Raw genomic sequence first — 17,919 nt, 5'->3', positions numbered from 1 at the left:
CATGCGGCGGGATGAGGGGAGCGATATGATGCGTACTTGATGTGTAGTGAAGCGTAGAAATCGGTGGAGGACATCACAATAGGTACGATAAAAAATAAAAAAGACATCCTCTAGACGCTGAAAGTAATTTATGGATGGAAGAAAATTGGATGATAATAGCTACGTGTATGAAAGAACAGGGGATGGATTCTATACTCTTAGGATTACCGGTTTTGATACAGCAGTAAAAGTTTCGTGGATATTTTTTTAACAGCCAAATTTGAATTTAAATATTTTTTCTGCTGCAGCTGATCGATTCAAATTATTCGATGTCTATTTTGCTTATGTTACCACGACTCGATTCCGAAATCCCTCTGTAGTTCCCAGCCAAAATACAAAAACGTAAAAGCATGATGCAACACGATGCACACTCAATATTAAATGAAATATTACTAAAATGCCCTATAATTATACAATACGAAGCCAATTAAAATAAATAAAAACATGTAATTTTTGGCACGGTTGTTTCAGAAAATGAATAATGCACTGAATGTCTATTTCTTTTCAAGGTTGAGCAGTGACCGCACAACTCATTACATAACACAGTCATGCGTGCCAAGAGAATGCGAGGTACGAGTTGCCTCTTAGTTATTTTGTTTTTGTTTCAGACGTAAATCTTGGCAGTCTGCCAGAACATAAAGATATCATCCGCGTACTGCACTTCAAAGCACTGCAATGTGCTGCTTCTTTAATGAAATACAAAAAAGCTGCACAAATATGAGTAGTTGATGGTTTACAATTAAAACTAGAGTTTTGAGATGTCTAGCATCTGTGCAGGGAGATTCATGGAAGCTTCCTGTTTTGTATTTCGCCCTAAGCAGCCAGATGTACGAAAAGGGCGAGGAGTATTTCATATAAGACGCAAAGTAATTAAGTTTTGTGTCCCCCCTAGTCAGTTGCCACCATGCATTGGACAAGCGAGCAGCATGCGTTTGCTGTCGAGGCGTACTTTTCTAATGGCCATTCCATTATCGATACTCAACGATCATTCCGCATTCGTCCTTCAGGTAGGACTCAAGATCGGACCTTCTTTGGCCGGCCCTATACGCCATTTTAGCTACGTGCAAATTTTTTTATGGGGTTGTCTTAAATAAATTATTTGCATTGGCTGTTCAACGACGCTACCTCATTTGAAGAACAACATAGCCAAGCCATCGCCAATATACCCGTCAATATGCTTCAGCGAGTTGAACGGAACTTCAAAAATCGACTAACTGAATGCATTGACAATGGGGCCGTCATTTGTCCAATATCATCTTGAAAAGTAAGTAACACAAAATTTCAGGTATTATCGTTCTCAATAAAATATACTTTGTGATGACACCTTTACTAGTTATTTTTATCGAGCTTTCAAAAGCGTAAGTTTTCGCGAATCACCCTGTGTATCGTAACAGATTTTGCCTTCTATAAAATTTTGCGACGGTAAAATTAAATGGTCTTATTTTGGCCATATGTCTTTTATGTTTTGGTCAAGTTTATTACGAGATGCTTGAATTGTTTTTTTTTTACTTTATTACTTGAATATTAAATAATAAAAAATTCTAAATAGACTTGAAGTGACCAGCAAGGGGATATTCAATCAAACAGACTTCAATGATGCATTATTAGTGTCTTGTTATTGACTTATTGTAAATCATTCACGGAACTTATGCAGTTAAATTTTACTATAAGCATGCACTATCAATAATCCCAGCAATTTAGGGAACCCATTATCCTGAATCCTGATAAGAAAAAAAAACGATTCATGCAAATGTTATACAAAATCGTTCACCTAATTTTTCAAACAAATATTTAACGCCAATTAGACCCTCATGTCTAAATGTGAAAGAGCTATTCTGCGTCTGTCTTCCTAATTTATAAATACCGATTTGAAATTAAATTTTCGATTTAATTCTTTCCCTCCAGTTTCTCAATGCTTTACTATTCTCCTACTTTGAATTAATAAAATTTAAACAACTCCCATGTGCATAATAGCGACGAAAAATTAATTAACCTACTAATATTTAAATAACAATTATCAGGAACGTTATTTGAAAAATGCATCACATATATAAAATAAAGAAAATATAATCCCTTTTAAATCCTCATTAATTTTGAGACTTAATTAGACGGCAATGAATTTTAGAAACTTCATCACATGGCAATAACAGATCACAAACAACCTACAAGGTAAAAGTTAAGTCCACTCACCTAGCGTCACCACCGAGCGCCGAAAATGAATGTATATATTATTACTCTGGCGATACCTGCGGCGTCGCATTAATATTAAGTATAGATATTTTACACTTCATTCTGATAGTTTCATCATTGCTGGTGTTATGCATTTAGAAATTGCGTAAAACGGGCGTTTATACGTTTACGCATGAAGCGATGTTGACTAAAAAATTGACGACGCTCGGGAAGTGATTTGATACTAATGGGCTAAATATTAAAATGTGATAGAGTTATGCGCCAAGGAATTGAATTGGGTAAAACGGTGCGTTTTACCTTTGAGTTTGTTTGTTGTCGTGTGTCAAATACGTCACCGAGTCGGGACAAATGTCTATTCATTCAGCTATTGAGCCAGCGAATGTATTTGCCAGGACAGCTAAAAATGTACCTACACACAATGAATAACAAAATTTCGTTTTTATATATTGAAAACTTGCACCGACTACTGTATTAAATTCATGTTTGAAGTCCTTTGAGCGTTTAGCATGAACATGGTTAAATCAATAAAATGTGCGTGTTTAACCATGTCATTAACTTACACGAGTTATATATATATGGAGAAGTTGAAATTTGAAAATATTAGACAAAACATGTTGAATGAACAGCTTAAATTACACGCTGAAATTGAATATTGTATATACACAAGAAATAAATTTGATTGACATGGAAATTAGTGATCCAACTTCCCCTTGTCAGTCACAAGTTTGCTTACGATTCAAAATTGGTGCCACAATTCCAGTGCGTTACGTGGCACAACATTGCATGAAACCTACAAATATGATTTTTAACACTATAAGCTTCCCAATTTTTTAGTAAAAGGGGAAGAAATATCTTGACTAGTTGTGTAATAACATTTTCGGATGCATGTACTTTATACGGAAAATTCCTATAGAAATATGATTACAAATTTGTGACCATTGAATAATTGATGTGAAATAGTTTAATGATAAATTTAACACCTACGAATAACCCTGACATACTTATAACTTTAAATAAAAAAATTTCTATCAAATTTCCCAAAGTTCTCATTATAATTAAATAACTTGCTTATCCTACTGTTGTAAATAGAATGTCAGTTTTGTACTTTAGATGTCGCTGTGGTCGTGTCTCCAAGTTGAACAAAAACGTACATAGTTCGAAGTCGATGACCCAATTACGTTAGTTCACTAGTTGTAGCCGAGCGTTTAACCTGTGTTTGTGGCGAGGGATATTAGTATTCCCGTATTTTCTCGGTTAATTTAGCAGCGATGACTTCAAATAGTGCATGGCTGAGTAGAGCTGAGGATGTGGCAGATCAGGTAAGCTACATATTCTAGAAAAGGCATAATCTTAATTTTAAGGAACTACCTATCGATGAGGTCAAGTCTTTAAATATCTTTCCAAGTGAAGGACTCGTGCTGTCAGGATCAGGTGTCAACATCAACTTGTCAAGGACACTAATCCGAGTCAGGCACTAGGCATTCAATTCATATATTTTCTCTTAAAAATAGGAAGAAGTTGATCATAAAACTGTCATTCTGTCAATAAAATTCTTAATTAAATCAGCTACTGTGATAATAGTTGCCCATTGCCACTTTGCCAGAATTTGCTAGTTGGCAGTATTCTGCTATGGCACTTACCTAACTTGTAGGTAGGCTATGCAAATTGCAAAGTACTACCTACCTAAAAATCCCAGACCCAAGGTAAATTGAAATTGGCCTGTGCTCAAGTTCAATTTTGAGTCCTATAACTAGCCATAGGTAAGTAGACCACTAAAGTATCATGGATAGTACCTGCATTATCATACATAAGAAATTGGTTTAAATATTGAGTAAATGGGAAATTTAAAAATGAACTGATTCTAAAAAATCTCTGGTTTGCCAGTTTGCCACTATGCATCTTGTACCCCATAACCCCATTACCCAATCATCCAATGATATATTTCTGTTAGTTATAAATAGAAAGAAGGTATATAATTCATGTAGGTACCCAGAATCTTGTGGCTATGAAATTGTGGGAAAGCTCTAGACTGTCATGGCTTAAAGTTAAAGATGAATTCCATCTCTAAGGAGTGAAGAACATTCAATTTTCAACTGCAAAATTTCTTTTTAACAAATTATTTTGTCATAAATATCATAATTGTGCATGAATGTGTGCAGAGCTGGGCAGCGCTACTTTGAAATGTAGTGGCTGCTGCCCCTACTGCCACATGCTCTAAATGTAGCGGGCGCTACTGCTACAATTGCTTAAATGTAGCGCCACTACTGCTACTGAAAATGTAGTGGCCGCTACATGTAGCACGCTACTGCCCAGTGCCCACCTCTGTCCTCTGGTAACAACTAACATGTTGACACTAGTAACAGGCTGAGGTTGACAACATTACACCAAAATATTTTGTACAATTTTATTCTGTAATTTATATTATGTATGTATCATGCTGGTTTTCAAATAATATTTAATACTATTAAGTAAAATCTAAAAGCTTTATCTATAAATTTAGTGGTAGCGCTGTAGCGGCAACACCTTGTATCGCTACTTAAATATGTAGTGGGGACTGGGGGCTACCGCTACCACTTCAATTGCTTAAATGTAGCATTGCTACCACTACTGAAAATGTAGTGCGCTACTGCCCACCTCTGGATGTGTGTGTTCTTGAAGCCAGGCAGATAAAATCCACTGGGTCTGTTTGCTTTGCATGATTGGACTCATTGGAAACTTGAAAATTGTACTAAAGTATTTATGCTGCAAAAGCATTTTTTTGTTTTTTGACTTGATCAAAATTAAAATAATTGTTTACTTTAATTTTGCAGCATCAGTCAGTTGTTTGCATTTATTTGAAATCTCAAGGCTTAATCCTCTAGATTATTTATGTCTAGTAGGTTAGTCTTGCATCGCAAGAACTTGGTAATCCTTATGATTTTAGACCCCAGACTTAAATTTATCCCAAATCCTGTAAAAAAGTATATAAAAAATATAAAATCTACTGTTCACAAATTGAAGAAAAACTCATTGAAACCCATATATAAATGAGATATAACTCATCCAAAAGTAATCTCACAGCTCCAACAATGACAAAAAAGTCTGATTGCAGCTTAGAAAATTTAGAAACAATGCCTGAGCTGGAGCACATATATACCTACTTGATCTGAGAAAATCAGCTAAACTATGAAAGAAATATCTAATTTCAAGTCTTTTCATCCAACATGTATATCATGTAGATAACTTGATTTATTATCTCTTAAATTTCATCTTGATGCTATGCTCAATTGGGGCTAGAATGAAGCTTTCTTTAACAAATGGTCATAAGTTTCAAATTTATAAACTCTATTTGTGAAGGAGGCATTAGGGTGATAGGAATTATAATGATTGATTCAGTATGATTTGGCATTCATGATGCATGATAATGATTTGGTCCATGCCAAATCATTATCATGCTCAAATTCACAACATGCTCAACTCAATGGTCATGGTTTTGATAAGTTTGTAGATATATTTTATTTGTACATGAAACAACTTTGAAACACTAAGAAGCATTTGAACTGAATGAATTAAGCAGAATGATATCCTCATGAGTTTTTAGTTTCCCTTGTGTTTTATGGTTTCAATGAATAAGAAAGTTAGTACTATTTTTAATTCTTCTATTACAATTTTGAATTGTATTCTTTCCTTAAATCTTGTTTTAAATCTAATCCTTGTTTTCTTTTATCTAATCCTTGTTTACTGTTGTTTCCTGAGCAGTTCTTGCGCCTGAGCAAGAACTATCTGCCACATTTAGCTCGCTTGTGCTTGGTGAGCACATTTTTGGAAGATGGCCTCCGCATGTGGTTGCAGTGGTCAGAACAGCGCGAATACATGGACATATCTTGGAGCTGTGGCTACTTCATTGCCACATTATTTGTCTTAATTAATCTCTTTGGACAGCTTGGTGGAGTTGTCATGATCCTGCTAAGAAAAAAAGTCGAAATTGCTTGTGGAATTTTGTTAGGTATAGTTATTCTCCAGGTGAGTGTATAAAATGTTTGGCTGTGTCATGTAAACAATGCATTCATGAAAAGACACTAAATTGAGTAGAGTTTGATTTGTTTTGCAATATAGTTGGCTATATAGGGTAATTGTGCAATTTTTTACAAATCCTATTTCTGTTGTATGATGGAGATCTGATGTTGCAAGCTTCTCCTTGAGCTGACCTTTTTTTTTTTTTTTGCAGACAATCGCTTACCAAATACTGTGGGACCTCCAGTTCCTGTTTCGTAACCTCTCACTCATTGGTGGACTTGCACTGCTGGTTGCTGAAAGCAAAAAAGAAGCTCGCACCTTATTTGCTGGGGTGCCTTCTCTTGGCGAGAACAAGCCCAAGACATACCTCATGCTGGGAGGGAGAATTCTCCTTGTCTTCATGTTCCTCACTTTAGTCAGATTTGAATTTTCTGTTATGCAGGTAAATCAAAAACCCCTCTCAACTTACATCAAAAATACCTCCCATATATCATACCTTACAGTACGAAATTAAATCTTGACAATCAAATTTCAAACTTCCAGTATTTATGACATGCTATGTCATTCATCCTCTCCCAGTTTTAACTTTTTTTTTTGTTGAAATTATTTTATCATTTTATTTCAATTTAAATGTAGCTTGTATTTTGTATGAAACCCCCAACAATCATCACTAAAATAAGAGAATGAAGCTTCTGAATGGTTCTCATTAGCTTATGATTGGTTCAATGTGTCCTAACCTCATACTGTGCTTGTGCAGATGTTCCAGTTATTAATTGGAGGCATGCTCATGAGTCTCGTAGCTATCGGCTTCAAGACTAAATTGAGTTCCTTCGTGTTGGTCTTATGGCTTATGCTCTTCAATGTCTACATGAATGCATTCTGGACAATCCCTGCATACAAGCCCATGAGGGACTTCCTGAAGTATGACTTCTTCCAGGTGAGTCGCTTTTTATTATTGCATGCAGTTACTACCATTTGACATAGGTGTATCTTTCATCTTCTCTTCTGGCTGATCCCTAGTGCATGATATTTCAAATAGGAGATTAAGTTTTTTAGTCACAATATATTGAGAAAGTAACTCTACCCTACTAAGGAATTTGGTGTCTAATGCTCTATCTTGAGATGCTATGTCTGGCTGCAAATGTAAGTTGAGTTAATTTGCGTTAATTATTAACAATTTTGGAGGAGCTGATTAGAATGAAGTCGATCGTCAAACGTGTATCTCGACCAATTTAATAAATGTTTCTTGTTCGTTTCAGACGCTATCTGTGATCGGTGGCTTATTGATGCTAGTGTCACTGGGCCCTGGAGGTGTTAGTATGGATGAGCACAAGAAGCAGTGGTAACAGAGACCTCTACACATGCAGCTTTTCACACCAGTTCTACTCATCTCTGATTTCGAGTTTTATCAGTTAATCGAAGTGACGGTATCTTGCAGGCAAGGCTTGCTTACAAGTGTAAAAATGTCAGCCACTAAAACTCTTCGTTTCATCCAGGAAACAGTTATTTAGACTATGCTAATTATTGGATGTTAAATTTACTACAGAATTATATCAAAACTATTTGTTCAATTGTAATTCGTATTTTTTTTAATATATTCATCTTTATTTTGTATACTTGAAGTTAAATCATTTGTAATCAACGAAAGCCGTATGTCAACGTATAGCTGCACTCAACAATTACTAGATTTGGTGGGTCTGCTACGAAAATAACATTTAGATTTACTCAGCTTTGTAATAGATAACTTGCATCAATCCTACCTATCTGAACGCACAGGACGGAGGAACTGGTCTCATGTAGACTAATATATCACAACAAACACGGCTCACGTGCTGTGTGCTACGGCTGGAATCTTGTGCTCCGCTTTCAGGATTCTTCTCTTGAGGTTCGTGTGCAAGAATTGCGCAAAGGCTATCAACAATTTGTGCAGTCTTGTTAATGGGCGGGAGGCTAACATGTTCTGGAGCTACACCGCATTTTGGAGCTTTTGGCTGTTCCTAAGTTACGGACCGTATTTAGGAAGTTACGGACCGTATTTAGGGACTAGCTCAAAGTTTATATATAATTTCAAATTGTCAGGCCTATGTGACATCACTTCACTATTGTAGTTTGATATACCTAAACAATAATGGAAATACTTTGCCATGAGCGTTGCATAAACGTTGGTGAGTCATGCTATTAGTGTTAAAAGATTATTTTTCCCGTGAGAATTCTCATTTCTGGGAGGAATTTTCTTTCTATGTAAATTTCACAATCAAATTTGTCCCGGCAATCTCAATATTTTGTTGCTGCATTTATGAACTGAGCACAAGGTTACTGATATTATGTTTCTACCTTCGTTGCAATAAGTGATCTGTTTTGGTGCAAAGAGGCTATACGTGATCTGTTTTGATGCTGTGAGGGTAAACGCTGGCAAAGGATGTTGGTATTTATTGCTGAGGTTGATACTGCGAGCTATGAATTCCACTGCACTCGCTTCAAATATATTTATAAACTCTACACTCACATTGTCACTCAAGATCTTATTTTTCTTCTTAATGTGTTTGCTCCACAGAAATCTCTTGATTGCTGACATTCACATGCAACATTTATTTTTTCGCAGCCATTTAGCATCAAACTCTGGAAAATCCTTTATTACTCAATATTGATTTACATTAAACTGGCTCATTACGTTCCATTTATATGAATCTCATGTGCCGACCGCCATGGGGATTCTGAATCGTTGTTCTTGTGTCTGCCTTGAAACTGACAGCAATTCATGCCGATTTCATGTGTAATTTTCACTGTTTGCAGGTATGTAAAACAATTGGCAGTCTATAGACTTTTTTCGAGTGTACACTTGATGTGAGTAGAGTATGTGCCCTCGCTGTCAAAACTTTAAAAATATCCTCCGATTACGGACTGTAATTATACCATTCCTGTGCGTTTAACAGATCATAGAATTGCTGCACATAATTACATATGACGTTATTCCTAGCAATCAATACCAGCTGAAATCCCAGACTCGAAATGACTATTATATAATGTTGAAATATAGCGGTGTGTTGAATGTGTCATCTGGGAAGCCGGAGAGGAACGTTTGTGGTATCCGCGATACAATAAAAAAAATGAGAAAAAGTGAAAACCAAGATATTGTCTAAGTTGTTGCTGGTCGTGTCCTTTGCGACCATCATGCGATGTCCAGCTTCTTGCGTGTGCTCCTCCATCGTCTTCCAGGGGGATAGCGTATGTAAGCTGTTCATGGTTCTCTGTTGTTGCTCGCTATTCATTGAATGATGGTCCACGTACGTGTGTGGTGTTGCACGTACGTGGTTTACGAATATCATGTAAACATGTTTACAATTGTTGTTAGCATTTGTTGTCTTCACATATGTCCTTCACAAATGCTGTAAAACATACGTGGCTCACTTATTCGGTTCACACATGGGATTCACGTGCGATAGATGAAGTGAATTCTTACGAAATTCATACCTGACTGTTGAATTCAGAAACATGTCCGCTTGTCGAATATTAGCTATTCGTCATTAAGTTTGTTCTTGATATTCATGAATCTGATGAACGTGCCTAGTGCTCGCGAATTTGAATATTTATTTTGATGGATTAATAGATATATTTTTTGTTTTCTTATGTAACTAGTTGACTTCTATATTTTGTTCATCTTAATATATAATAAATTATATGTAGGCCATATTCAATGAAAAAAAATTATCACGTGTTCAACATGATTGGAGAATATTCCGATGAATAACTTATTATATTTTGATGAATTATGTTTTTATCTTTACGCAGATTGCAGGCTCACTAATTTTGTGTTGAATATTTTTGTTACAGTTCTTGCGTCATTCCCATTGAACGAGTTATACTTGTGACTAAAATCATTAATTTGATTTTTAGTTTCGTATAAATGTGCAGTTTCCCACTTCGACAAATTTTTAGATGAAATTTTTCACTCACTAAGTTTTTATTGTTTTTAGGTGTTCTTTTGAGGCTTTGCATTTCCTCTCTTCTGAATGTTGATGTCGGAAATTCACGTGTTCTTCATCTGATAAGTTGTAGAGCGGTTTGTTTTAATAGACGTTCGTTATCAGGTCTCAGATCTTCGTTATGATAATCCGGTATTTAGTTGTCTCTTAACGACCAGTAATGTTATTTCACTTCGCGATGTGTTGACGATTGTCAAATTTTAAGGTGTGAACTTTTATTATGCGCAATTTCAGCGCTCGCTGTCGGATATTTTTGGCTACTAGTAAAACGTCATCATGACTCTACCATCAAAGTGATCCTCCAAGAGCGCATGGTTTTTTTAATGTCTTGTGATGAGCTTCATCCTAAATTGACAAAAATTCTTGGAATTCATGAAATTCAACTCAGCTCCCCTTGGCTGAGTATGATTTACGTGGTACGAGTCTACACAAATAATACTTCTTCTTGTATTTCAATATTGCGACGCACGAGAGCTTCATGTTGAAGTATGTTCTAATCGATCATCAGCGAGCGGCATCATGTCAAATCACATGGTTAGTGTAACCAACTGGACGCTGTATACCGTGAATTATAGATGATGAATGACAAAATTCCTGGGCTAATCATCTGACGTACTTGACGAAGTTTATGGAATCGCTTATTGTTCTGTCTTAGAAGATCACATTACAGCACAAACAGGTGTTAGCATCAGCCGAAAATTGATCGTTGTTAGCGATAGATCAGCGTTTGTTCTGATAATTGAGCGCTGGAGTACTTGAGAGTATTGCCATATTTCTGACATTGTTGAGTGTGTGTTTGATATGGTAGTGATGACGTCTGAATGTTGTGGGTGGTGAAGGGTGTGCTATTCTACGTACGACTTACCTTGGTGTTATTTTTATACAGTCTACCACGTAAGACCTTAGATTATTAAAATCTACCTTCAGTTTTAGCGCACTCCTTTTTATTTCGTATTGAATTTTACTACTGCTTGCAAATTACAACTGCGCATTCATAATTTTGGTTACAAAATGACATTTTAAGGAAAAATCTGTAAAATAAACTGATATTTTTCTGGGTACTTTTTGTCCAAATGTAAGTGTGAATTGCTTCTGACAGCACGTGGCGAAGAGGGCGTTGACAGCGCACATGACGTGATACAAAATTTGGTGAGGCCAAAACATGACGGTGTCGCTTTAATCTTGGCCTACTTTCAGACGAAATCTGTCCAGTAACATACTTCAACGTTAAATCTTGTTAGAAAAAACCATTAGGAAAAAAATCATAAACCATTGGAAGGGTTGTAAGATAAGTTAAGTATTAGCACATCACCTTTTTTAAATGTCTTCCATAAACCCGGTAAAGAGCCTGGCTCCAAAAATAAAATTGTACTTGCGATGATGTCACAACACGCCTTGAAACAGGCGGGATACTAAGTCGAATCTTTGATGTTGGATACAATGGAATTAGAGGTGAAGTGTAGCGTAGATTGTTCATGGTTTGGACTGGAAGAATAAAACGGTTGTAGGACCCTGATGCTAAAAATGAACTGAATGTTATTTAAAGTTTCAACGTGTGCTTCTTTAGTCTTCCGTGCCATCGAGCGCTGTAGGGCTTTGAGTGTCACGCGAGCCTGGAGGAATGCGCACACTAACTGCAATCGATGCGTCACGCAAGGCGCCAGTGTCTCGCGAGAAGCCGTCAAAGAAAGACGTGTAGGAGATACCGTGTTGGAGTGAACCTAGAACTGAATAAAAATAATACAAATGGTGAGATAAGAATTGGCATGGTTTTATTTGCTGTTTGGCTCGAAAAGATTATATTAGAGTTTGATATTTGATCCTAGCAGCATTTGCTGTGGTGGGTCTTACATTAACGACGTAATAAAATAATTTCAGTTCATCTTTGAATAAATCTTGAACTATATTTTTAAAAACAACTCGGGAAAAGTTGTTACCCAACTTGACATTGATTATTGTTATTAAGATCGGCTGAGAATACGTATAGGTATAACATGAATTCAACGAATGATTAACGATTTTTAGCAGCAGTTTCGCTAACGATTTTCATGACACTTCCGCTCTTGATTTGATCTCAAGTTTTCTCCACGAGAAAAATTATGAGAACGATTATTTATTGATGAAGCCCTACCGATACACCTGTTAAATTTATTCGTATCGCCTCGCTAGCAATGGAAGTGTTATAGTTAGTTTAGTTTCGTGGCCACATGTTTACTAGCGCTTCAGCTATTTAGCTATCTCGCACCGAAAGTCAGGATGAACATCAAAGAGGTGGAAGGTCTCAATTATCAAAAGTTTCTCAAATCAAAAATTGTCCATCACCCACGAGGGGCGGGAGGTCTCAGATGTCCAGCCTGCTGAAGCTGGCTTGGAAGAAGCAGCGTTAGCATCTCAAAGAGACGAAGTGACAAGGAGGGACAGGTGAAAAGCAACAGAAACGAAGGCACTCGAACAAGAAGTCGCTTACACGGGACATCGGCCACCCGCACTAGAGACAGAGAAGGGAAATGTAAGCCGTAAGGAATCCTACCTACATAATAACTTAATGTAAGGAATCCTACCTACATAATAACTTAACCCCACGACTGAGACTTGCAGTCAGTCACCGCGAGCTCAGCGGTGGGGCGCTCAGGAACAATCCCCCTAGGAGCGCGAAATCCCATAGGACTACTGACGGGCACAGACACACGTCGGAAGTCCCTCCTGAGGAGTGGAAGTGTCATAGATTATCATCTTATTGAATAGTTCATATTGCGTCAGGAGTCATTCACTTGTTTCGTTGCATAATTCATGATTGTATTAATAGTAATTTACTTTCTCTTCTGATATGAATATCGCTACAAGCTTTTAAATAATTTGCCTGTGCCATTACATACGTATTCATGGTTCTCCGACGGATCCCTGGCTCGAAGTTGAACTGGGTGAAAAAATAATTTTTTTTTGCTTTGATGCTGTCACTACACGAGTCTCGTCGTCACTCTAAGCTTACTATGCAGTAAACATGAACTTTAAGAAATATAATTTTCTTCTATGAATTATGGAACAGTCAAGAGACAATCTTGATCGTTACATAAACACGAAATTGATGAAGACCTTATATGATACGTTAGTCGAGAAAAATATCACCAGTTATGAAGCGAGTTAACAAAGTACGTATTCGAGGGATTCGTGTGGACGTGTTCATGAGCAAGTGCAGTCTTTTAGCGAGTATTGTTCACATTTGCTATGATATTCCGAATATCGTGAACAACGGAATAAAGAAAACTTCATTGAGTGATCGCATTGATAAAATTGCAAAGAATCAAACGAGTGTTCATCAGCGATAAAGTTTTATCTTCTTTGCTGGCGTAAGAATCTAACTTCCATGTTGTAAACAACATTCAGCCAACTTTTGTTCAACCGGATGAACGTATTTAAAGCGCATTTGTGTTCACAAATGCAATGAATATTTGACAAACTAATACGAATGAACTTTATTCAGATCGATGTGGCAGCACCAGGGATCTTTTTATAGCTGCTAGACTTCATCAATAACTAAGGAGATATCGAACCACTCACTTCACCAAACAACATAACTCAGTTTGGTTTTCTATTCATTTCTTAATTATACACTGATTAATTACAATCAGAATTCTCTAATTCATTTTGTTATTATGTAATTGCAAATGCAGCACTGGGGAAATTAATAATCCATTTGTTCCATGTTTTTTTTATTATGTGTTTATATCTTCATTCAAAACATGGGAATGTTGATTTTAACGTCTAATATGTACATCAGACAATAAATTACGGGTTCAATGTATAAAATGGGTTCAAACCTGCAATGATCAATTAAAATTTATCCCAGCTTCAAAAAAATATCTTCCCTACTCTAGTCCAAAAAATTCGACACCCGTTGTTATCGAGAATGACTCACCAGACCCAAATTACAGTGCGGAATCTAGAACTCGGAACATCAAACAGAGTAATTTAAATGAAACATTAATCATCTCCAAGCAATAAGAAATTAATAGAGCTTGCTCATTTACGCATTAAATAATAATGCACGTTCATTGCACGCGAGACGGCTCACCTTTGACCTAAAAGCCTCCGCGTATTTGGGTCTTTTGATCAATACGTCGCCGCCTCACTGCAGCCCTTGACACGCAGGCTGGTTGCAGGGAAAGGGTTCATAATGGGAGGGGATGGGCGGCTTATGGGATGGGACTTAATGGGTGACTAATTTGAAGACAAATCACCGGTGACCAATATCATTTCATGTGTTGGGTGATTGATGGGATGGGACGTGACATGGGTGACTAATTTGAAGTGAAGTAACGGGTAACAAATGTAATTTAACGTGATGAATGACATGGGATGGAATGTAATAGTTAGCTAATCAGGTGGAACGTGGTATCTAGCGTGAAGCGACGTGATTAGCCTCTTTTGGGGTGAGAGACGAAATGGGGCCCTAGAGTGAAGGAACGTGATGGGTGTGAAGGAGTGAAGGAATGTGATGAGAGTGAAGGAACGTGATGGGAGTGAAGGAACGTGATGGGAGTGAAGGAACGTGATGGGTGTGAAGGAGTGAAGGAACGTGATGGGTGCTAAGTGCAATGCGCTTGAATTTTATGAAGCAACGGCAATCAAATGACGATACCGTGCGCCTGCTTCAGACTGAAAATTTAATTTCTCTTACACATTTTCCTGCTACCTTGCACAACATCGATCAGAAAAGAGCTATAATATCGTTCTGTACCTAGAGTTTTCGTTTAAAATTTTGTGAGGATTCTAAAATTCTCTACAAACCGGGGGGTGGTAGCTGAATGAAGTGAATAGGCATGCGGTTGTACAGAACAATAACTCTTGGCCTCGTCTACCAATTCTGCATCATACTTTCAAAATTTGCTTACGTACACGAAGTGGTCGATTTCTCGTTTAATATTTGGGTTTGGATTAAAAAGCCATCATGTTATTGGCTGATTGAGTATGATGTATGGAGTATGATGTAGTGATTGAGTATGATGTATGATGTATGATTCATTGGCTGGACTCTGAGTTTTTTCGAGATTTACAGTCCTAGATGTAAAAGTAAAGCTAGGTCATGCGGACAAAAAATGTACACAATTGTAATCTTAGATCAGAGCGGAACCTCTGGGCGGATTTATTTTTTTATTCCCGAAGAAGGAACCAAATTTAAAATTAATTGTCAACACTGCATGCAGATTAACATTCAGAAATTAGTTCATTGATAACATTCGAACATTTTAGGGATATTTACAGAAGTAGGTCAAAAGTATTGCAAAGTACAATAAACTATTTATTATCTTACCATCATCCTCGGTTGAAACTCCATAATATTATTGCCTTGACATGAGTTTCTTAATCTGAGACATTTTAAAATTAATTTTACCTGTATAAAATCCGTGCGAGTCAGAGCCATGGGTCTAAAAACAGAAAATAATATGACAGAAGAGGGCTATAGTTAAAACAAATGGAATTTTCAAGTCATGAAAAACACGCATGTGCAAATCCAGCACAGACAGGCGATGTGACTTACAGCTAACAAAGACATGTGTTTATATTCCTTCATAAATGGCCGTCTGAAAATCACAAGCGCAAAACCAATTATGTTACTCAGCTTTAGCTAAGGTATTCACCGGTTTATTTTTATAGCATGATAATTTAGATCTGCTTCTGACGGGTGAAAGATGCAGAAGTTTAATCAAAAGAATCTCACTCAAGTTATGGTACGTTAGACAATGGACATTGTACCGTGTAATAATATTACTCACTCCATTATTTTCGAAAAATTGTTAATATTCCGGAATCATCTAGATCAAATGCCTTGGATGGAACATTGTCACAGCTGCCATAACCCGGACAGTATTTATCGGCATTTAACACTTGCTACGAAAAAAGGCGATTCCTCGTTGAGAGCTTAATTACGACCAAGATGATCACAAGATAACATATTGTTTAGCTAAGCCGAAATAACCCAGTGTTGAATTACAAAACGATAAAATTAGAAAATTTAGATGTATTGTTCAACAAACTTTCAAGCGAGCGATATACACCGGCCTTGCCTTCATGTTTATGTTTTCCTGGCGTTCAATCGTTGCCAGGCGATAGCCGGGAGACAAGAGGTGGCTGGGAGACAAACGATGGCTGGGAAGCAAGCGGTGGGCCGGTGACAATCAATGGCTGGGAGACAAGCGATGGCTAGGAGACAAGCGGGAGCCGGGAGACAAGCGGTGGCTGGGAGACATGCGGCGACGGAGACATATGGGGTGGCCCGGTGACAATCGATGGCTGGGAGATAAGCACTGGCTGGGAGACAAGCGATGGCTAGGAGACAAGCGATGGTTGAAAGACAAGCATTGCTGGGAGACAAACTGCGGCTGGGAAAGGAGCGATGGCTGGGATGCAAGCGGTGGCTGGGAGACAAGCGTGGGCTGGGAGACAAACAGTGCATGGTTGGGAGACAAACGATAGCAGGGAGACAAGCGGTGGCTAATAGACAAGCGGTGGCTAATAGACAAGCGGTGGCTAAGAGACAAGCGGTGGCTGGGAGACAAGCATTGGCTGGGAGACAAACTGTGGCTGGGAGAGAAGCGTGGGCTGCGAGACAAGCGATAGCAGGGAGACAAGCGGTGGCTAGGAGGCAAGCGGTGGTTAGGAGACAAGCTAAGGCTGGGAGACATGCGGTGACAGGAGGTGACAGGGAGACATAGGGTGGCTATGAGACAAGCGGTGGCTGGGGGACCAGCGCTGGCTGGGAGACAAGCGGTGGCTATATACTATATAGTCAAACGGTGGGTGGGAGACAAATGGTGGCAGGGAGACAAGCGGTAGTTAGGAGACAAGTGTTGGCATTATGCATCCCATGACAAGGAAGTATATGAGGCCATTAATTTGGTAGTAGTGCGCAGGCTTTTATTGTTCACTTAAATATCGTTGTTAGTCTTTTATGTATGAATGATTTGAGTCGTCGGAAAAAAAATGTGTTCGCGTGAATTGTGCCCGGCGTGAGGCGACGGGGATCGATATGTTGACCTTTGAATTTAAGTCAGCAGTACATCAACATTTAAATTTTTATAAAATAAATAACTTGAGTTACATGAAGAAGGTGGAAAGAGCTATTGTAATGCATGAAATATGTGCGGATGGATCATCGCAAGAAACTGCAATTTTTCGTGCAGCAGATTTAGTTGCGGAAAATCAGGAGAATTAATGTTAAATCGAATAAATTGAAGAATCATAACTCAATGCGCTGCATTATTAATTTTTACTTGTCATGAAACCGCGTGGCAAGTTGTGTCGATGTGTGTTGTGTCCGAATTATTAATTATGATTTGTGTGTTGAGTCCGAATTATTAATTATGATTTGTGTGTTGTGTCCGAATTATTAATTATGATTTCGAGGTGACACATCTTGTCCCAAGGTCCCTGTCCGGCTCTCTGCCAGTCATTAAACAGTGTTACGATTTATTAATCAATTCTCATAATTCTCATTGTTAAAATAATGAAGATTTGTTAAATTAGTTTTCCGCAATAGATTTTTGCAATGCTTATTGTCGCATGCTATGACAAAATTATTTGACCAGCCAGGCTAGCCAGGTGAAATAAAAACCTTTTAGTAATCGAATTAACTTTACGTTTTTTACTTCCCATTAGTCTTTAAAAATCGTCAAAATGAAATTTCATCTTTTATAATCCAATCTATTTTCTC

At 37.6% G+C, this 17,919-nt stretch overlaps 1 protein-coding gene across 1 annotated transcript; it reads left to right on the top strand.

Annotated features, from left to right (window-relative positions):
* Positions 1 to 3,401: 3,401 nt before the first annotated feature.
* LOC108681888 (surfeit locus protein 4) lies at positions 3,402 to 11,263 on the top strand. Its single transcript, XM_018170967.2, has 5 exons — positions 3,402 to 3,548; positions 5,968 to 6,231; positions 6,437 to 6,667; positions 6,983 to 7,162; positions 7,485 to 11,263. The coding sequence occupies exons 1-5, from the start codon at positions 3,498 to 3,500 to the stop codon at positions 7,569 to 7,571; spliced, it is 813 nt and encodes a 270-aa protein (XP_018026456.1). The 5' UTR covers positions 3,402 to 3,497; the 3' UTR covers positions 7,572 to 11,263.
* Positions 11,264 to 17,919: the final 6,656 nt, after the last annotated feature.

Source organism: Hyalella azteca, unplaced genomic scaffold, assembly GCF_000764305.2.
Source record: "Hyalella azteca isolate HAZT.00-mixed unplaced genomic scaffold, Hazt_2.0.2 contig9689, whole genome shotgun sequence".
Taxonomy (NCBI): domain Eukaryota; kingdom Metazoa; phylum Arthropoda; class Malacostraca; order Amphipoda; family Hyalellidae; genus Hyalella; species Hyalella azteca.
The sequence above is the reverse complement of the archived record's forward strand: the minus strand, read 5'-3'. Positions and strand labels throughout refer to the sequence as shown.